The 22219-nt window shown below is 44.4% G+C and overlaps 1 protein-coding gene across 2 annotated transcripts in view; it reads right to left on the bottom strand.

Moving 5' to 3' along the window:
• Positions 1–241: 241 nt before the first annotated feature.
• The window catches only part of LOC118272021 (uncharacterized), a 57540-nt gene continuing 35562 nt past the window's right edge, over positions 242–22219 (bottom strand). For both annotated transcript variants that reach the window (XM_050693953.1, XM_035588312.2), the window contains exons 3-5: positions 6797–6915; positions 3945–4038; positions 242–3511 (exon numbers count right to left, since the gene is read on the bottom strand). In XM_050693953.1, the coding sequence (XP_050549910.1) occupies positions 3350–3511; positions 3945–4038; positions 6797–6915 (375 nt within the window). In that variant the 3' untranslated portion in view covers positions 242–3349. The remainder of the gene's footprint in view (positions 3512–3944; positions 4039–6796; positions 6916–22219) is intronic.

Below are 22219 nucleotides of genomic sequence, written 5' to 3'. Positions count from 1 at the left end.
TAAGTTCACATAATTTGCTTTGACGTTCAAAAGTGCCTTCCTGGTCTATTTGAAATAAATGATTTTGACTTTTGACTTAAATTAAGTTTACAAAAAGTTGTTCTGTGAGGGAATCGAACCGCGACACGTTGCGCGGCAGCCACCGCATCAACCGTGCAGTTATAATATAATATCTAATGATTACATTGTAATTTTAAATACTTTTTTGCTGAAAGGTTAAAGGAGACAAATGAAATACATGTTTAATTTTCGATACAATTTATTGGAGTCATCTCGATATACGAAAGACAACATTCAAAATTTGAAGCGAATTTTATTATATTTACATCATCACTTATATCAAATCGAAACTTATCATAAAAGCTCCCTAAATTGTCTTTGGCACTTGCTTTACACTAATACGTAATTTAAATACATTTATAGATAGGGTAAAGAGAAGTTATGAATAGATGAGCGAGGGAAAAGCAGTAGATATATGTAAAGGTACGACACACAAAGACTCACAACCAAATTTTTAGATTTCCAACCATTTGAATGTGAAACAAATGTTTGCCAATTCAAGACAGGACAGGACATGCTATTGGCATACGGCCATCCTTTTGGATGCAAGGACATTTGTACACGTGTCCCAATGTTTTGAAAAGGAATTGGATGTTAGAACCCCCTCATCTCCGCAGGTGGACACCCAGCCTTAGCCAATAAGGATCGTGAGGCCAATACTTAAGGAGGGAAACGGTTTCACTCCCAAGAGGGATTTGTAACCGAATCATTTGCATATTTATGTTGAGACAACAATATTATCATTGCAGATTAGTTTTCGCTATGTGGCAGATATTAATAAATAAATTATTTCTAAAGGACCAGTTAATCTAGAGACGCGGAGTGAAGAAGATTTTGAGTGTAGAGATTTTGTCATTCATCGGACGATAATACTTTGTTCTCCAGGGAACATCTCGAGATTTTAGCGTATTAACTAATTGCATAAATGATTTTCGTAAAGTACCTTAAGATTTCTTTACGAATACAATACAATGCACCTAATGTAAAATCAGAGCAATTGAGTGAAAAAGATCTAGGTAAGTATGCATTGGTTATGTTCTCTAATGACAATAGAACTACTTGATATTAAAATGGATGATGAAAGCAGAATATTAACAGACTTCACTCGTCATTTAGGAACGCAGCAGAGATATGGGAATCGAAGATTTATTTCAAAGTGTTAAAGTTCAATTTTATTGCAACGCATAGTTCAAAGGATTTCGGTAAAATTGACCATCGAATTGGCATGAGTCAGCAATTTCATTTCCCACATTGGGTTGTATAAAATTCACGATTATGAGGCGAGTAAAATCTGTTAAATGCACTCTACCGTACACTAGTAAATATAGTCGAATAGTAGTGATAAAACACTCGTAACTTTGTACAAAAATGATGTGTGTAAACACTGGAGGGAGTGCGATACTGGACGTTTGTGTTATACCACCCTTTTACACTTAACATCTTATCGTTAACACGTACTTATAGTTACAGTCTAATTAAACTTAAGTACTTAGTAAGATACTTTTGACAGAGGAACTTAGCGGTAGGGTTGTGCGGCGAACTGAAGAGCCGCGTAAAGGTACAATCACACCAATATGCTGGGCTTACCACGGGTTCAGAGCAACACACGTTACTAACGTGGCACAGATCGTAAACAAAATGTTCCCGGTATGAAGTAGGGTAGCCCCGGTAAGGTCCGGTCGATACACGGCGGACCAATATATTAATATTTTGCCCACCGAACCGAAGAGGGGCATCAAAATACCTCGCTCACAACCATTTTTAAATCAATTTCGTCCAACTTATGAAAAATGTTTTCGATGAACTGGAAACTTTAAAAAAAGTAAATGCGCTAGTCTTACAAAATATCGCAAATTATTTTTCGCTTACATTTTAATTACACAATGTTCTCGAACAGGTACGTGTGACTCCCGGTCTTAAATTTTACATTGTTTAGTAAACAAAGGGGCTTACGTCAAAACACGAAGTTTACACCCTACTTAGTCTAAGTTACCCTTACAAATTGTGACATTGTAATCGACTACACAATAGAAAAACATACAGTTAGACAATTAATTCCTACGTAATGACTAAAATTTAGAAACTAGAACTTTTATATAAAAATAATCACATGTTTCTACAACTATCACTAGAAGCGGCTGTACATGTTAAAATTAAATTATTTACATCTACAACTGTATTCCATGCCGTACATTATACTAATTAGAAAAAATCTAGACGTCGACTAGGATCTAGACACAGAATATGAAAAAGACTACGTACATAGAATCGAACATCTAAGATTCGAGATCACAATATCGCTTGGCAATATAACTTACACATAAAGACTAGCAACCTACACGAGATCAACATTTAGAATGGCTTCAGATGTAAAATATGTATCGTTGATTAATCTTAATAAATAAGCTCACCGGATTAATTGCATACATATACGCAAATAATGCTTAAATATCCTTAGACCGACAGCCAATGAAATTATCCGTTGAAATTGTAAAAGCTTACGTATAAATGTACCTACTTAGATAATTGTATAAAGTTGGGAAATATTTTAAAATATGTCTACAAAATATGGCGATGTTGGCTGAATCAACCCTACATAATTAGAGGGCAACTCTAATTCAGTCATTAACCAGATTCAATTCCAGAGTAAATTGACTGACCCAGGATACAAACGGGTCAAGGCAGTTTATAAAATAATATCTACGATACACATGTATTTTATTCTACAAAAATAAATACAGTTTCAATGGCTGTCGGTATTTCTATGACATGTAATAGGGATGATGACTGGGTATGATAAATAAGACTCGGTAAATTACAAACACGATTTTTTTTGTTGCAATATAAAAACCTTCTTAAGAAAACGGATTTAAGTTTAGAATTCGCTAGGTCTTTGTTCAGTTTTAAAAATGCGGGAGTATGCCCCTCGGCACCATCATAGGACATTATAAATAAAGCCAAGGTTACACTAGGGGACAAATGTCCTGCGACACTTGTCGCCACCGACATTGTGTGAAGTAACGCGACGTTGCCGGCGTTGGTCGACATGGTAACATCAACGTTGCTGCGGCAAAATATGTACGTATGTCAGGCGAAATCGGTCGACTTAATTTGACATGTGGCCATTACATACCGTGGGACATTAAATTTGTCCCCTAGTGTATCCTTGGCTTAAATTATCAAGTGTTGTAAGTTTTAGTTTTCGTTAAAAACTGTCTCTTGTTTATAATATAACCTGATGTACAGAAAAGTAGTTTTTTGTCATCACCCCTATTTTATCTACTGGTGTCTAGGCATTCTTGAGATGATGTGCATCATGATCGCAGCGGCGTAGGACGGCAAAGTGCGTCATTTGGAAGGTGTTCGAGGATCGGGAGCCACGCTCCAGGGTGCCTGTCATGGTGTAGCCCATGTTGAAGTCAGCCTGCGTCACATTCGTCGTCAGATATAGCTGTTGACAAAGGAAGAAACTGTTAGACTTGTACTACACTGATAACTTACTGCTTCATGGTAAAATACAAACATTGCAAAAACAATCCCAGTAGGCAACAACCTGTCATTCGAAGATTTTATTATAACTTTCGTGAGACATACTAAATTAATTATTACGTTATCGGCTTACATGCGGCGGCGATTGTCGCGTTGCATGTCGCAGAATGCTGCTCATGAATATGAGCCTATAGCATGGCTTGAAACTAGTCGAGTTCCCCATCAAACAGTTACGTGAGTAAGCCGATAACATAATAATTGATTAGAAAATTTGTACCAATAATCGTAAGCTACTGATATCTGACAACAAGTTCAGCTCGGTTTTGTAGTAGTAGGTTAGTAGGAGATTTTTAGATATGAAGGTAAATCTGTCTGCTGTAGTGAATGATTTTCACCTTAAAGTCGGCATCAGTCCCCATGTGCTTGAAAGTGCCAACGATGTAGACTGCGTTGGCGCCGCTGATCACCATCCGGGCGTGGGTGCTGTGCCTGTAACAATTACACAGTTTCAACCAAATCTAACAAGACTACGGTAAATCTAGATTATTAAAAAGAAGAATGTCAAGACAGGCCTCGCTTGACCTATTTTAGTAACTATCAGCTGCTGAGTTGTAGTAAGCTATTTTAACCTACCAATCGGTAGATTTGCCTACCAGCGGTAGTATTTTGACATATTTTGTATGGAGCTTATGTCAAAATTCTACCGCTGGTAGGCAATCTGTCGGTAGGTTATTGTGCTAAATAAAGTCCTTAGGACTATAATAGAGATAGATACAACTTATAAAACATGAACAAGTACAGACATATATTTCGGTGTTCATAGGACAGATAATATGTGACCGTGTGACGTCACCGACCGTTTGTCACCGCGGCAAGAATTAGTTCGAGTTCTGCGCGACGGCGACGTTCACCTTAGCCCACAGCCACCTTGTAATACCCCACAGACACGAGAGATTTATCTCCGCTCGACTGCCTCATAACTACTACCCGTACGAATTATTTGCTCTACCACATTGGACACGTTGTACGAAGAAATATTGCCATCTACTTCCACGGATTTATTCGACGCTTTTACTATTATTATACGGCCAAACACGAATATCGACTTTTCGACGAAAACAAACTCGCCCACCTCCCGTAATGACATTGTCCTCCCATTGGAGAGTGAACGAGCAAACTGTCAAAGGCCTGTCAAGTTACGCAAACTAATTTGAAGAGAAAAAGTCACGTGTAAAGTTAGAAACTTGAGTCTTCCTGATGCATTTGCGAAGGTTGTGGACTCCGTATGCCGGTCACGTATCCCAGTTAGTAGGGCGCGAATCCAACACGTACCTCCTGAGGCTCTAACGGCCCTGTAATGGCCACCGCCCTATAATAACCCTGAACACTCTCGCCTCCGACTACCCACCACCAAATTAAAATCCCTTTATGCGTGCTCCGGCGTTACTTTCTTCCAACTAAACGAAATTAAATCGACGTTTCCAAAATTAGAGGCTGTGTTTGCAGTTCCGAAATAGGCACTAGTACGGAAGTTATTGTAATCGAATTGGAATCACATCGAATCGCAGACTCGGTAAAGAAGGATTCGGTCAGATAATCTTTAATTTAAACTATAAACAAAAAGATTTTACCCAAGCTTTAAAGGATGATGAAAATAACAAAGCCATCAATTATTACGAATTCAAAAGAAAAGTAAAATGATACTTTTTTACTCGATTTAAAATAAACAAAAGCCCAATTAAGACCCGCGGCTGGTCGGCAATTATGTTTTTTGTGGAAACATAATAAACGTAACTTTCAGGCTGAGGTTTATCTACATTGGAAATAGGCAAGCACGAAGCGAAGCTATCAGTGAGGAGTATCGTGAGATACATCTCATTTACGCAAAATAGTGGGACGACTGGCAATAATCGTTAACACTAACTGCTCCGTTTAACTGTCGCGTCGTAGCTTCGACGTTTTTCTCCGACCAAATTTGTTTTCCACAGTTTCCCCGGTACGAGGATACATTTCACTAATAGCTGCACTTCGGGCATCTGCGACTAATATTGTGGCTACAAACTGATATTGATCATTAGTTTGAACAGTTTAACGCTCCGCATCGACACAGCGGTTAAACTGCTGAACTTTGTATCGTTAACACCCGTGAGACCATCTAATTTATAAAATAAAGCTGTTCAGTACCCGTTAAATAAATACTTTATGTTGTAGTGGTGTGATAATAAATAGCACCTCATTCGCGCTAAGCCCTTTAGCATCCGCCATCTTTATTTACGGCACGTTCGCGCCACTTCTCAGTGCGATCGCGCGATAGTGGCGCCGACCACTTCCCGCCGTTTGTCAAACAACGGCTTAGCGCGCTCACCTGAACCACGGCGCGCCGGTTAATTGCGAAAAGCACGTTAACGTGCAACAAACATGATATAATGTTTCCTCTCCGTGGCGAAAACCTTAATTATATTTTCCACTCGAAACCCCAGTTTTCTTAAAAAAACGTTGTTTAAGATTTTTTAAAAACAACGCTTTTAATTTTTTCATTTAGCCCGCTGCAATATGTGCACCCCACTGTTTAGCGGCTTGATTACGGTAATATTCGTGTTTTTTGTAACGTAGATCAACATAAGGAAAAGTCGTACTGAAATGCATTATTGCATTAGGTAAGTACCTCGTGTTTGTGGTATGCTCGTAAAAGTGCAGTGAGGGTGGAACACGTGTCAATAACGTCTGTAGCTACATAAAACCGATGCTATTTGTGGTCATATGTGATAAATTCACTTTTATTCGAAGAGAAAGCTAAGAACATAAATGTATGTTTATTTTTAATGACTGCCTCGTTGGTCGAGTGGTCGCAAGTGCGACTGCCGAACAAGGGGTCTCGGGTTCGATTCCCGGGTCGGGCAAAGTATTACTGGGCTTTTTCGGATTTTCGAAAATTTCTCGGCAGTAGCACGGAGGAATTGTGTCCAGTATATGGCAATAGGCTCACCCCCTATTACATGGGACTTATAACACAAGTGGTGAAAAGTGGGTGTACATTGCATAGCGGCATTACGTGCCGTAATGTGCACCTCTGCCTACCCCTTCGGGGATAAAAGGCGTGAAGTAATTTCTTGTGTGTGTGTGTGTGTGTGTGTGTGTGTGTGTGTGTGTGTGTGTGTGTGTGTGTGTGTGTGTGTGTGTTGGGAACTATGTGTGTGTGCGGGCAAAAGCTATTTTTAATAAATCGTGGTTTAATGTTGTAACTCACCGCCTGGTTCCTGCGACCTCGACGACCTTGCAGCGCGACCGGCGCCACCAGCACGGCTGCAGCGTCCAGTAGGAGGAGGACGCGCTGCGAGCCCAGCCCTCCTCCGGGAACATCAGCACCTACGCACAAACACAATGTTTTACTTACATCGCCCTACTTTACTTGGCAAACTCCGCGATTGAAACAGACGGTTTATTTACATTTCCAAGTCCGCATAAATTAATTTGATAACTTCTCCCGCGTCAATACCGAGGGATTGCTCGATTGATGTTGTTTTAACAATCGTCGTATTGTTCGCTCACCAATATTTTACGAGCCCTGTCTTCAACCTAAGAACCTGAACGAGCGCTTCACGAAACGTTGAGTACGAATTAACTAAATTACAAAACTTTACAAGCCTTTCGACGGCGGGTTGAAAAATAGCTTTCTGACTAAAACTAATATTGCAGCCCAGAAACAAAACAGAGCGGAGTTGTAACGAAGTTGTTTCAGACTGGCGAGTTTACAACCGCGGGCGTAGGAGTGTGTAACCCGTTCCGTGCTCGTTTACGTTTACAGCGGGTGCTGTTCCGTCTACAGCGTCATCGATAACGTAAACGCGGAAGCATATTGCCGCCGAGACTCGTTCGGTCGATTGGCTCCTGGCATTCCGTCCTCATTTTCTTCACCGCGTCTCTGGCAATATTTTTTTTCGTAAAATGTTTTCCTGCTTTCGACAATATTGCGCCAGTTTCAAAGGGGCGGAGTCGTCGAGGATAAAATCGCTTTCACATTGAGTGAGCACACTAATGATTGAGTTCCGTGCGGTGCGGCCGGCGTGTCTCGTCGCGCGCCGGCGACGCGGGCGATGTCTAGCACGGGGACAGTCCACGTCCGCTCACCCTATCCTGCAGCCCTTTGATCAATGTACTTCACTGTTTAATGGTTTTAAAAGCATTTCATTGTTACGGATTTCGAAATGGATTTGATTTAAGCCAACTAAATTGGAATGTCTACAATTCTACGTTGTTGGTAGGGAATTGAGGTGGACATTATTCATGTCGTTGACCCGAGAATATGTAACACGGTACTGTAACTTTGATCCCTGAAAACTTGTGTACGTAGGTACAGTTGGACTTGTGTGTCAATAGAACTGTGGCCAAATTAATACAGCTGTTTAATGTTCAAAGTACGTCGGTGGCTCTGACTGCTCGTAATATAAAGCTCTGCGGGATAGTTTGAATTTGGAAAGTCACGTCTATTCTCTGTGGTGTGTGCCAACTCGCCGATGGCCATTACGAGTTTGGGGCAGATAATATTCGGTAACATTTGACATAAGCATTCCGGTAACTCTAAGCGGAACGTCCATAAACCTCTAACAACGTTATTCAGGGGAATTATTATTCATCTTGTAGAGCACTAAAGTTAGAAACGTCTAAAATATTGAGCTCAAACGCAATTATTATACGGAATATATTTGAAATTGTAGAGTAAATGGTCATCTAATTATAGTTTTTGTTTCGCTAATCATTTATTCCTAAGACCTACATCTCTTAGGGTTACATTTTTATAAAAATCACATTTCTAGCAACGCACACGAGCCTTACAATATAAAAACATTCAATAAATACGAGTAAGTATTGAGCATAATGAAGTCACATAAATTCATGCCCAATTTTCTATTAAGGCGAGGTTTTTTACACGCGACCAGACAAAAGCACTTCAGTGACACCCATTAATATTCAAAAGCTCTCGTGGCGCCATCTATCAACACCTTTTTATATGAAGCAATCAATTCGCGGCTCGAGAGTCGTCCAATTACGAAGCGATCTCGAACCGATCTATTAATTACTTGGTGACTGCGCCTGATTCTTCTATAGTTCATGTCGGTATATGAATTATATAATTATAACGTCGTGAAATAGTTCTTGGTCTTAATTAGTGTGCCTTCTAGGTGGAAGGGACGTATGCCTTCTACCATAAAAATGTAGGTACATTTTTAGGGTTCCGTACTCAAATGGCAAAAAACGGAACCCTTATAGATTCGTCATGTCTGTCTGTCCGTCCGTCCGTCCGTCCGTCCGTCCGTATGTCACAGCCATTTATTTCAGAAAATGTTGGGCCTACATAGTTGGAACTCTGTAGGTTGATGTATTTTGGTAACCGCTATTAGAATTTTGAATAAAAATTAATAAATTTAAAAATTAAAGGAACTCAATACATGGAACTGATTAAAAAAAAATTTTTTTCATCTAACATATCCGTGATGGGTGTCTATGGATAGGTCTTTAAAAAAGACATTAAGGTTCCTAAAACCACTTTTCGTCAAAATTAATCGTTTGAAAGTTAGACGCTTCCAAAGTGGAAAAATGTGCCCCCCCCCCCCCTTTAACTTTTAAAATAAGAGAGTGAGAAAACTGAAAAAAATATATGCTGTAGATTTCAATGGAAACTAACAACGAAAATTGGTTTGAACGAGATATCATTATTAGTTTTTAAGAAATAAAACATTTTCAAAAACCGCAAATATAAATTTGTCGTTCATACAAACACTATGTAAAACCAAGTTATTTTACAACTTTTATATTATGTCATCTACTTGCTGTTACGGAACCCTTCATGAGCGAGTCCGACTCGCACTTGGCCGGTTTTTTTATATGGTTTCCTCGTTAATTAACTGCTGATTCAATCCAAACTGTGGGACAAACTAATAGTGAATTTCCATTTTCTCTAATAAGTGCATGGTTGGTGAAAAGGTTATAGAAATACTATTATTTGATTTGACGAGGCAATGTAAAAATCTTCTTTCAAAATCTGCTTTAAGTACTTTAATATAGGATTGGAAATGGATTGCAAATAAAAAAATGCAGCGGAATAGCTATGCTGATTCTGAAGCCGTCTGGAGTTGCTGAATAGTTTGGCAGGCTTCCCCGACGTGGGGTGCGGTGCCAGAAGACCTCCCCGTGGTGCACCCTGGGTACGGGTGATAGTCTCCCTAACGGGGGTGATAGGGTTGGAGTGGCTATTGCCCGTAGCTAACTTCTGGACGGGGCGGGCGAACCCAGGATGGGTTCTGGAGGCGGCGGGCTTTGTGTTGGCACGAGGCCTGTGCTTCCGTGGGGACGTTTTTCCGCCCGTTTCTCTGAGTTTAGCAGAGAACGTGGTGGAGAAACAAGGGCGGTGCTCGTTGTGCATTCACCCTGCCAACGAGTAGCATCGGGACACAAGTAGTGCCTCGACTGCAGCCGTCGAAGTCGTAATCCGGGAAGAGTTCATGGTTGCATGACTTGGAACGGGACGACGGTCTTGGCTTGGTCGCCCGGACCGCGAGGAAGATAACCTCTATAAAAAATTCCTCCAATACCAAGTTCTGGTGCGCGGCGAGGGTATGCATGGCTGAGGAGTATGTCAGTCGCGAGCGCACCCCCAGCTAGGGGACCGGTGGACCCTCTAGTTGAGTACTAAATGTACACTTACCCAGGTACAGGGGGCACTGCCTGGGCGGACCGTTTATTTCCCCCATACTCGTGGGACTTATATGGAGAAGTCAAAAAATAAAACCTTTTTAAAACCACCATCGAATGAGGAGGAGAGGGCAAGTGAGGTCAGCTCGCTTGCTGTTGCTGGAGAGAGCCGGAGTGGCTCTGTTTCCCTTGGGCCCGTACGGGCCCAAGTCGGAGGGTGTCGGGCTCTGAGTCCGATACCTCATCCGCATCTGGCGCTTGCTCACTGCGCAGCGTGAGCTCGCAGCGCCCGAAAAGGGGACGTTTAAACGTCCCAGGATGGAGGAGGGTCGAGGGCCGTCCTCCAACGAGCAGGAGGCCCCAGCCCCTAAGATCCCTACGGCTTCGCGGGGAAGGGGTAAAAGAAAGGGCAGTGAAAGGCTGGTACCCACTACTCAGGCCGAACCAACGGAAGCCGACTCCTCTGAAATGGAGGTGTCTGGTGGTGAGGACTCAGTAGGCCAGAATGTTGGTGTAACTGGCGAGGTCAGCCTTCGCAAGGCGGTTATGGAGGCACTCCGTATGGTGGCTGGACAGAAGTCCCAGAACGCCCGAAACGGAGTGCTGAGACACGCGAAGGCGACTATTATGAAGGCCGCTCGGCAAAACGGGGCGCCTTTAGCAGCAGGGCGGCAGATGACCGCCTTGCAAAAAGAGCTGGGGGAGATGCGGCGGGAAATGGCCCGGTTGACAGCCTCCAATGCGGCTATGGAGGCCGAGCTTCGGTCGGCTAAGGCCGAGCTCGCCGCTGCTCGCGGAGGTCGAGGCCAGCCTTCACAGTCAACGGAGGCTGACATGATCGGCCTAGTGCGGCGGGAAATGGCTGCGTTCCAGCAACGTTTTGACGTGCTGGAGGGCAGGATCCTCCGCCCCCCACTAGCAGCGAGTCAAAGAGCACCAAAAACCTTTGCAGCTGCAGCGGCGACCAATTCTGGTCAGTCAAGCCGCTCTGCTCAAGGCCAACCGCCGGCGAGAGAGTTGGTAGCCTCGCCAGCGCAGGCTCCGGCTGCACCGGCTGCCAAGGCGCCGATAGGTCGTAGGCGCAGGGGCACAGTGAATCAGCCGGCTGTTGCCCCAACCGGAGTAGAGCCTACCCCAGTCTCAGATTCTCCTGCTGATGGCGGCCAATGGCACGTGGTTGGAGAGGCTAGGAGGGCCGCCAAGGAGGGACGAAAGCGCCGCAAAAAGGAACAGCGGCAGCGGCGGCAGCAGCGGCGCAAGGAGAAGCGCGCTGCGGCAATGCTTGTCGCCCCTAAAACCGCGGCGGTAGTGATAACGCTACAGCCGGACGCGGTTAAAAGGGGCGTCACGTACGGCGACGTCCTCGCCAAGCTGAAGGCGGCGGTAAATCCTGCGGAGTACGGGGCCCCAGACGGGTTTTCGATGAAAGTCACGGCGACTGGAGCCCGCCTACTGGAGGTCCCCGGTGCGGACAGCAGTCCATCCGCTGACGCTCTTGCCGAAAGGCTCAGGGCGTGTCTCGGGACCGACGAGGCTCGCGTGTCCAGGCCCACCAAGTGCCTAGACTTGCGCATATTGGGCCTGGACGACTCCGTAACGGCGGAGGAGATAGTGGCTGCTGTAGCCAGAACGGGAGGGTGCCCTGCAGACCAGGTGAAGGCAGGCACCATCCGTGCAGACAATTCGGGGCTACGAACGGTTGTCGTGAGCTGCCCCGTCTCAGCGGCTAAGAAAATAAAGGAGGGTCGAAGGCTCCTGGTGGGCTGGGTCTCGGCGCAGGTCAAACTGCTCGAGCCTCGGCCTATGAGGTGTTACCGTTGCCACGTGGGTCACCACGTGAGCGTTAAGTGCACCTCAGAGGTGGACCGCAGTGACTGCTGCTTCCGCTGCGGTCAGCCCGGTCACAGGGCCGGCTCGTGCTCCGCCCCGCTACACTGTCAAGCATGCGCGACAGTTGGTAAGCCGGCCAATCACCGGGCCGGGAGCAGAATCTGCTCCCCTCCTGCCAAAACCAGGGGCAAGGCTAGGCCCTCCGCCACCGCCGTCGTTCCCGCCGCCGCCACTGCAGTAGCAACCGCTTCCCCTACTGCTGCTGTCGCCGCGGCCGCTGCCGGCTGTAATGCCGCCGAGGAGGTCGTGATGGATTGTCAATAGTGACTCCATTACGCCTCCTCCAGGCGAACATCAACCACTGCGCTGCCGCTCAGGACCTACTACTCCAGAGCATGGCGCAGTGGTCGATTAATATCGCCGTGGTCTCCGAGCCCTATTTCGTCCCGCCCAGGGATCACTGGGTGGCGGACTTGGATGGCTCGGTGACCATCATCTCGTCGGCCGCCGCCGGTACCCCGACTCTTGAGGGTGCTCAAAGAGGCCGGGGTTGTGTCGCAGCACGGTTCGGAGAGATCGCTGTGGTGGGCGTGTATTTCTCTCCGAACCGAACTCTCGCCGAGTTCCACAACTCCCTGAGGGAGTTGGTTGACGTCGTCGTCGGGTTCCGTTCCCTCCCCGTGCTTGTCCTCGGGGACTTCAATGCCAAGAATCTGGCTTGGGGTTCCCGGATCACTGACACGCGGGGTAGGATGGTGGAAGACTGGGCTCTGGAGACAGGCCTAGTCGTCCTGAACCGGGGTTCTGTCCCCACGTGTGTGCGGATGCAGGGTGAATCGGTTGTGGACATTTCGTTCGCGAGCCCCGCTCTGTCACCGCGTGTCGTCGACTGGTGTGTCATGGAGGAGGTGGAGACATATTCCGATCACCGGTACATCCGGTTCGATGTTTCCGCTGAGTCCGCGGACCCACCGGTCAGACAGGCCCCATGTGGCCCGCGTTGGGCGCTGAGGCAACTGGACCGGGAGCTATTCCTGGAAGCCGCCATCGTGCAGGCCTGGGTGATACCACCGGACAGGCCTGCCGACATTAACGAGGAGGCACGGTGGCTCCAGGACGCCATGTACAGGATTTGTGACGTGGCGATGCCCCGGGTCCGTCCAGGACAGCGGAAGCGCCAGATGTACTGGTGGTCGCAAGAGCTGGCTGCTCTGCGCAGTGCGTGTGTTGCTGCGCGACGCCAGTACACTAGGCACCGCAGGCTTCGTATCCGTCCACCGGACGCGGAAGCTAGAGAGGCGGAGTTATATGAGGGGTACAAGGCGGCGAAAGACGCCCTAAAAACGGAAATCCGGCGGGCCAAAAACCAGGCCCGCCAGGAGATGCTGGAGACTCTGGACAGAGACCCGTGGGGACGCCCTTACCTAATGGTGCGTGACAAGCTCCGCACACAGGCTCCCCCGCTGACACAGAGTCTCCGGCCAGAGGTAGTAGAGGAGGTGGTCACCACCTTGTTCCCCCAATCACAGAGGGGCTACATCCCTCCGTGCATGACTCCGCCCCCTGCGGTGCCCGATGCGGGCCACAGCGACGACGACGATGACACAGCACCAGAAGTGACCGAGGCAGAGCTGAGAGTGGCGGTGCGCCGGATGGGCGCCAAGAACACCGCCCCGGGACCCGACGGATTGCCTGGCAAGGCGTGGGTCCTGGCTTCGGAGACTCTCAGGCCTCGACTAATTGGTCTCTTCAGCGCATGTTTGGAGAGGGGCCAGTTCCCGCTATCATGGAAGGTGGGTAAACTGGTCCTTGTGAAGAAGCCGGGGCGCCCTGCGGACTCTCCGTCCGCGTACCGGCCCATCGTGCTACTCGACGAGGTGGGAAAACTGTTTGAAAGAATAATTTCAAACCGCCTCGTCGCGCACCTGACGGGAACAGGGCCGGACCTCGCGGACGGCCAGTTCGGCTTCCGCAGAGGGCGCTCCACGGTGGACGCCATCATGCGCGTGAGGGACCTTACGACGGGGTCTGCAGTGTCCAGGGGTAAGGTCGTCGTGGCGGTGTCTTTGGACATCGCCAACGCCTTCAACTCTCTGCCCTGGAGCTGCATTTTGGAGGCACTACGGTATCATCGGGTGCCTACCTATCTCCGTCGTATAGTCGAGGATTATCTGACGGACAGATCCGTCATCTACCCCGGTCACCGAGGTGAGTGGAACCGGCGAGAGATGTCGCGCGGTGTTCCACAGGGATCGGTCCTGGGACCGCTCCTGTGGAACATAGGCTACGACTGGGTGCTGCGCACCGACCTCCCGAGGGCGTCAGCGTGGTTTGCTACGCTGACGATACGCTAGTACTAGCACACGGGAGGTCGCACCAGGTGGCGGCCGACTTGATGACGAGAGCGGTTGCGATAGTCGTTGCAAGGATCCGGCAGCTGGGACTCGAGGTGGCACTTCATAAGTCCGAGGCCATGTGTTTTTATGGCCGCGGGAATGCGCCACCTCCGGGTGGGTTCCAGATCATGGCAGGAGGGGTTTCCATCGGCATCGAGGTGACGATGAAGTACCTGGGACTCGTCCTCGACAGTCGGTGGAAATTCGAGGAACATTTCCGACGTTTGGCTCCCAAGTTGGAACGAACGGGGGCTGCTCTAAAGCGGCTCCTACCCAACCTCGGGGGACCAAACGCCTCCTGCCGGAGGTTGTACGCGGGGATTGTGCGGTCCATGGCCCTCTATGGGGCCCCGGTGTGGGCACCAAATTTAAGGCGACGACCAGCTCGCGCGCTGGTTTCATCCCAGAGGGTCATGGCCATTCGGATGATCCGTGGGTACCGCACAATCTCCGGGGAGGCGGCTAACCTCCTTGCCGGATTACCGCCGTGGGATCTGGAGGCGAAAGTGCTCGCGGACGTATATAGGTTACGTGCGGAGGCGCATCGCCGGGGCGAAACTCCGCTGCCGCGTCAGATCAGTGCGTGGCGGGATGAGCTCCGGCGGGATCTCATGGCGGAATGGAAGCAACGACTGTCGCAACCGAGGGCTGGGCTCGCTGTTATAGCAGCGGTAAGTCCCCTCTTTGAGGAGTGGCTAGAGAGGCGTCACGGCGTCCTCACCTACCGCCTGACGCAGGTGCTTACCGGACACGGAAGTTTCGGTAGGTACCTGTTTCGGATTCGGCGGGAGGAAACGCCCGGGTGTCGGCATTGCGTGGATCACCCGGAGGACACGGTGGAGCATACAGTAGCGGTGTGCCCTGCATGGGCTGAGCACCGCCGTGTCCTCAGGGATGTGATCAGCGACGGTGACCTCTCGCGTCCGGCTTTGGTTCAGGCCATGGTGCGGAGCGAGGGGGAATGGGACGCCGTCTCCTCCTTCTGCGAAGCAGTCATGCTAGCTAAGGAGGAGGCGGAGCGCGTGAGGGAACGATCCTCCTCACGCCCCAGCCGCCGCAGAAGACACTCCGGGCGTCGGGGATCGCGTGACGATCTCCGGCCACCGTAAGTGCGGGTCTGCGGACGGCGAGTAAGGGTAGCTCGCCGCCCGACCACAACCAGACCCGTGCGTACGGCGCGTCGCGTTCCGCGCGCGCCTCAAAGAGCCAGACCACCACAGATGGGGCCTAGTTGGGCTGATGCCTGATCCGGAGCTGCGGACAACGTAAAAGGTTACCGGGGCTCCGGCTCAAAGCAGGAGAAGGAACGGGGTGGTTTTTAGTCAGTAAGAGTCTGACACTCCCTCCCGCCTCACCCAAGGCGGGAGAAGTCATTGGATGATTTTCCCCCCTCAAAAAAAAAAAAAAAAAAAAAAAAGGCTTCCCCGACGTGGCTTATCATTGGTATCTCATTGTACTTATCAGATATTATTGCTACAAATATAGCAGTCAGAATAATTTCATTCATTTTCTGTACTCCACATACAGTGTTTACGTATAATATATATTTGATTGCATACTTTCAATTATACAATTTTAAATTCTATTCTCAGCAGTTAAGATAGAATTTGAATTAGCACATAATTTACCTTACAACACAAAAAAGTTCCATAACATAGGCCGCATCATCACTTACCATCAGGCGAGATAGCGGCCAAACGTCGGCCCATTTAACATTAAAAAAAAAACCTCACAAATCAATACTGGCCAACAACAAAATGCAGACACAAATCTCGTAATTCGAATTTTAAAATGTCGATGCAGATTCCATGGCGCGCAGTTGATAGTCACGCGCAGGCTCTCGAGTGGAGTGTTCGCGCCTCGACCCAGCAGCGTTTAGAGGCTCGCTGCCGACATGAGCAGCAATTTACTAGAGGAGCCGCCGAGCCAAGTGCAGACCGTACTTCACACCATATTTTAATAACATCTAAATATTTGCGACAGTCGCTAATGGAAGTGCTATGCGCTTGAGTTTGCGGTTTTTCCCAATTAACTTTTTTTATTGCACATTTGCGTTGCATTTTTCTTTTGTGCATACTGATAATAGGATTCGAGATTAAATGTGATTTTGTTTTCTGATACTGTTTATTCATTCAACTGCCTTTTAACACGTCTATGGTTAGGCATACAGTAGTTTACAGCATTTGGAATAAGGCATCGTATTACTATGTCATGAACATTTTGAATTATAAACCGTTATGGCTTTTTAGGGGAGAAAATCATCCAATGCCTCCTTTGCCTTGGACGAAGCGAGAGGGAGTGTCAGACTCTTACTGACTAATAACCGAGCCGGATCCTGTGTTCAATTCCTTACTACACCGATGAGACAGTCCATTCTAAGCTCATTTCAAAAACAAATCTAAATAAATTCAACAAACCTAACCTTTGGAGTCCGAACACCAACAATGGCGGAGTTGATATCATCAGCTGTCACGCACATGTAAGCCAGAGAACCTCAAGCGGTGTATTTATTCCCAGAGTGGTCCTATACAAATAGCAAAAACCTTTGCTATATACACGGGATTTATTACTTTGTTTCCTCTTTGATAAAAGCGAAAATAATATGACTGGCCGAAAATGTATAAGTGTGGCTTTATGTTATGTTATGGGGGGGGGGGGGTTGTTATGTAATTCCTTGTACTCCTAGTGTAGTGGGTTCGTCCGACGCGCTGTAATTGGATTTAGTCTGGACCCCGGAGTGCGGATTAGGGCTTTAAGGGCCATACTAATGATACAATTTTCAACTAACTACCGAAAGTTATCGAGTGAATAGTCTGGCTTTATTTGATTTTAGATCGTACGTGCTGTATTCGAAACATTGAGGTGATTTGTTTACTCTTTTTTTTTACTAAATTGGCTTATTGATGTATCGTTTTTAAAATTACATGTAGATATATTTTTTTAAATAACGTTGCGCCACATTACGATTTTCTCCTGTGTCATGGATGCGTTTACAAACATACAAGTTCACATACACATGACACTCAGACCCGAAACAACAATTTATGGATCACACAAAGAGTTGCTTCGTGCGGGAATCGAACCCGCTACATTTTGCGCGGAAGCCGGTTGCCCAGCCACCGCACCAACCGTGCCGTCAAGATTGTATTAAGTAGATGACCTTTTTTAAAAAATAAGCGACTATTGACAAAACTTTGCACAATACAAAATTGCCATTCTATAAAATAGGTTCTGCTACTTTTAATTAGTTCGTAAACTTTTTCTTTCTTTTCTAAAATAAACATTGTGTCCCACAAACACGGCCCCCATACTGTCCTATGCTGTTGATGGTATTTTGTTTTCCTAGGGATGAAGGTTTGCTTGGACATTATCATTCCTTTATATTGCGTATCTGTTTGCTCAAATATACGAGTTTGTTTAGGTCCCACCGATTGATTTATGACAATATCTATCTAGTCGACGTCTTCACGGCTTGAAATGTGATATTATCTATGACTATAGAAAAAGTTATTAATGTTTGTGTTGACAGGGGTATGGATTGTTCCTTTTTATAGTAATTTTATGTAGGTAATGTCGTTGCTAACATCAATTTATGATGTCTGCTAATTTGTGCTTCGTCCAATTATTAGGTATTCGTCGTAAACTTGGTTCATTTCGTATGAATTTGATTAGATATTATATTACTATTTACATGGTTATAAATTTATTTATATTTAGAATTGCGTAGTGTTAGATATCAATAACTCGTACGTTAACTAACTCGTTACACAGAAAAAGAAATCTAAACTTCATCAGATGCATTGTAACCAGATAGAGGCAAAACACACAGTTAACACGAACAACCAATAACAAATTAGCAAACATAGGTACACCAACAATTAATTAAAAAGTTTAAAACACCAAATAGAAACAATAACAAAACTACCTCTAAACTCTCTACCTTCAAAAGCCTTGTTATGCCATCCTTCAAAATACCCAACTCATGAGTAACTAGATAATTATGCATCTAATTAAAAGTTACGACTATTTTCTTTTTTCTTTACATGTGCGATGAAAGCATGAACTTAGGGAGGAAGTCAAGAAAACTTGGGAGGACTTGTGAGGAGTGATGCGGGTGGGAGGGCCGTGTTATCTGTGAAGTTCTCTCATTAACTTATACGTCAACATGACTACGTAAATAGTCCTCGTAAGACAGGCGTCGCACCGAGTTACTCTGGATTATTAGAACGAGTAAGTAACGTTGGTAAAACTAAGGAATTTCTTGAGGATAGAGTTGGATTTCTGTTCTGAAGGTGGAAAGTTTTTGAATGTGGTTATTCTTTACTGATTAGGGAGTAAGGCATAGAAGAGTGTGACCTTTTATAGTGCCACTGTTTTTGCAAGTCATTTATGAAATGTAAGAGTGATAGTGCCACTGTTATTATAAATTTTCTATGAAATATAAAGTTCTAACTTATAACGGTTTTACGTATCAAATCAAATCAATTTATTTGCTGAACAAAGATATAGTACATGACCACGGTCTTATATTGTTTATAGATCTCTTTGTTCTATCTAATAAGCATGCAAATATAAGGTATATAACATATAATTACTCTCACACAAATCTGTCATTAAATCAGAAAAAAACGAATCATAATAAAAAGTTACGTATTAAATGTATCATAAATCAATTAAAGTCATTATGAAAATTATTAAATCTGTCATAAATAGTAAGAAGAACTTTAAGAAATTCTGTGCGTTTATTTTACTCTTAGAAACATTTGTCACACGAATAGCTTTCAATAAGTCAGACAAAATAACAACACAAAATGATTGCCCGACATAACTTGAACGATCAACAATTAGTCCATTGAAATGTTACAATTTGAGGGCCGAATAATGCATTTCTTAGAGGACGCAATTTTATTTTTTGATCATGTAGGGGGGGTCAATAGAAGCTTAACTTGAAGTTTGTGGGGTCGCCACCCTTGTCCCCCGGCCGCCATCTTGGAAAAAGGGATGGAAACACTTTTTTTGCTATATCTCGGAAACTATGCATCGTAATAAAATTTTTAAAATCATAATTTGTAGAAAATTATTTTGCCTACAAATATGTTTATATACCTTTTTGCCCTAAATTAACAATTAAAGAAGTTATAAGTAAAAAAGTGAAAAATTTTTAACAAAATTTTCTCTTTTGCTCTATAACTTTTTTAAACACTTTATAAATAAATGGCTTCAGACCAATCTTGTAGAATATTTTTCGAGATTTTTTTTTCCCTACAACTGTTTTCAATTTCATTCATTAGAAACTCAGTTACAGCGCTCCGAAGTTAACCGGGTTCGTCAAATTAGTCCAGTCAAACAAGCTTAAATTAGGTAAGAATCTCGGAATGCGAGATGACCAGCTGTAAGTTTGTATATACTTGTATATTGATCCCCTAAAACTTGTCTCCAAACCATGGTATATATGGTAGGGTGTAAGCAACTCTTAAAATTCAGGGTCAAAGGTCCCAAAAATCGTTTTTTTTTTGCGGTTTTTTGGAAATAACTAGTTTCCTATGGGTTTTTGGTATTTGCATTTATTATCAATATTGTAGAATACAAAATCCTCTACAACTTTTGTCCAAAAATTTTTTTTATATGGTGAACCGTTGTCGAGTTAGAGGGCGGAGAACGCACGGTCAATTTTCCACTTTGGAAGCGTCTATCTTTCAAACAATTGAATTTGACGAAAAATGGTTTGAGAAACTATAACGTCTTTTTTAATGTCCTATCCATTACCAACCATCACGGATAGGTTAGCTGAAAAAAAATGTCTGATGTGATGCAGTGACCGCGCGTTCTTCGCCCTCTATCTCGAAAACGGTTCACCGTATAAAAAAAAACTTAGTCAAATTTGTAGAGAATTTTGTATTCTACAATATTAATAATGAATACAAATACCAAAAACCCAAAGGAAATGAGATATTTCCAAAAAACCGCAAAAAAACGATTTTTGGGACCTTTGACCCTGAATTTTAAGAGTTGCTTACACCCTACCATATATACCATGGTTTGGAGACAAGTTTTAGGGGATCAATATACAAGTATATACAAACTTACAGCTGGTCATCTCGCATTCCGAAATTCTTACCTAATTTAAGCTTGTTTGACTGGACTAATTTGACGAACCCGGTTAACTTCGGAGCGCTGTAACTGAGTTTCTAATGAATGAAATTGAAAACAGTTGTAGGGAAAAAATTTCTCGAAAAATATTCTACAAGATTGGTCTGAAGCCATTTATTTATAAAGTGTTTAAAAAAGTTATAGAGCAAAAGAGAAAATTTTATTAAATTTTTTTCACTTTTTTACTTATAACTTCTTTAATTGTTAATTTAGGGCAAAAAGGTATATAAACATATTTGTAGGCAAAATAATTTTCTACAAATTATGATTTTAAAAATTTTATTACGATGCATAGTTTCCGAGATATAGCAAAAAAAGTGTTTCCATCCCTTTTTCCAAGATGGCGGCCGGGGACAAGGGTGACGACCCCACAAACTTCAAGTTAAGCTTCTATTGACCCCCCTACATGATCAAAAAATAAAATTGCGTCCTCTAAAAATGTAAAGCTCATGTAACATTTCAATGGACTAAATTTGTAACGGTACGAAGTAATATATTTTAAAGTCAAAACAAAATCGACGTGTAATCTCGGATATTGGTTGAAAACAAAAGTTTTTCAACAAAAACTTATGTTCGAGACTTGGAGCTGAACTTAGCAGGAGTTTGGAAGTTTGAGCAGAGAAAGAGCAAAGCTGTAAACAAATATGACTGGTGTGGGTGTCATAGGGAGTTGACTCGAGCGAGTTGCGAGTCAATTCGAGTTAAACTCGGCTTGCGCATATTACGTAAGTAAATAAGCTACCTTAACGGCCAATTTCAATAACCTATCTATTTGTAGTTTTGCTTATTGAAGATCAACTTCGACATAAGCTCCATACAAAATGTGTCAAAACTGTATCTTTAGTAAGTAAATGTACAGATAAGTTACGTAAAATTACAATAACAAATACGGTAACGTTTTGTAATGTAATCATTGAAGTTTTGATTGAAGTCGATTGAATCGATTTAACATCACTATCAATGACCATTCACTACTCTACATGAGAGGGTTTGCCATAATACTACCTAGATTGGCAGACGGCTTGAAGATTGCAGTTTGAAATGGTTCAAATTTATCAGAGCTGAGCACGGGGGCTGATCGGGCGAGCCCAGCCTTTGTCAAATGTGTAAACTCTTAATTGGTATTTGTGGGAAGAGTAAAAGAGGAGATATACGTTTTCCATTCTAATATCACGTCTTCATTGCCTGTGACACAGGGCTTTCTTAGTAGAAGCATCTAACTTTATAAAGTCTGCATCGCTTATCTATACTTACTATTATAAAGCTGAAGAGTTTGTTTGAACGCACGAATCATTAGAACTACTATTTGGATAATTATTTTTGTGTTGGATAGTGCATTTATTGAGGAAGGCTATAGGCTATAAAACATCACGCTATGACTAAGAGGAGCCGAGCGGATTGGGTGAAACCGAGCGGAAGTAGCTAGTAAGGTATATTTGGTATTTAGCTCTTTTATATCATTAATAAATAAAGATTATTCTACCGCAAAACTATTAAATTGACAGATTACAGAACATTTTGATGAACTAGCTACTACTAGTATATGTACAGTTCCGCCGAAAATCCATATACAGACGGTTTGTGCATACGGCCGCGGCCATGAG

Source organism: Spodoptera frugiperda, chromosome 5, assembly GCF_023101765.2.
Source record: "Spodoptera frugiperda isolate SF20-4 chromosome 5, AGI-APGP_CSIRO_Sfru_2.0, whole genome shotgun sequence".
In the NCBI taxonomy this organism is placed as follows: Eukaryota; Metazoa; Arthropoda; class Insecta; order Lepidoptera; family Noctuidae; genus Spodoptera; species Spodoptera frugiperda.
The sequence above is the reverse complement of the archived record's forward strand: the minus strand, read 5'-3'. Positions and strand labels throughout refer to the sequence as shown.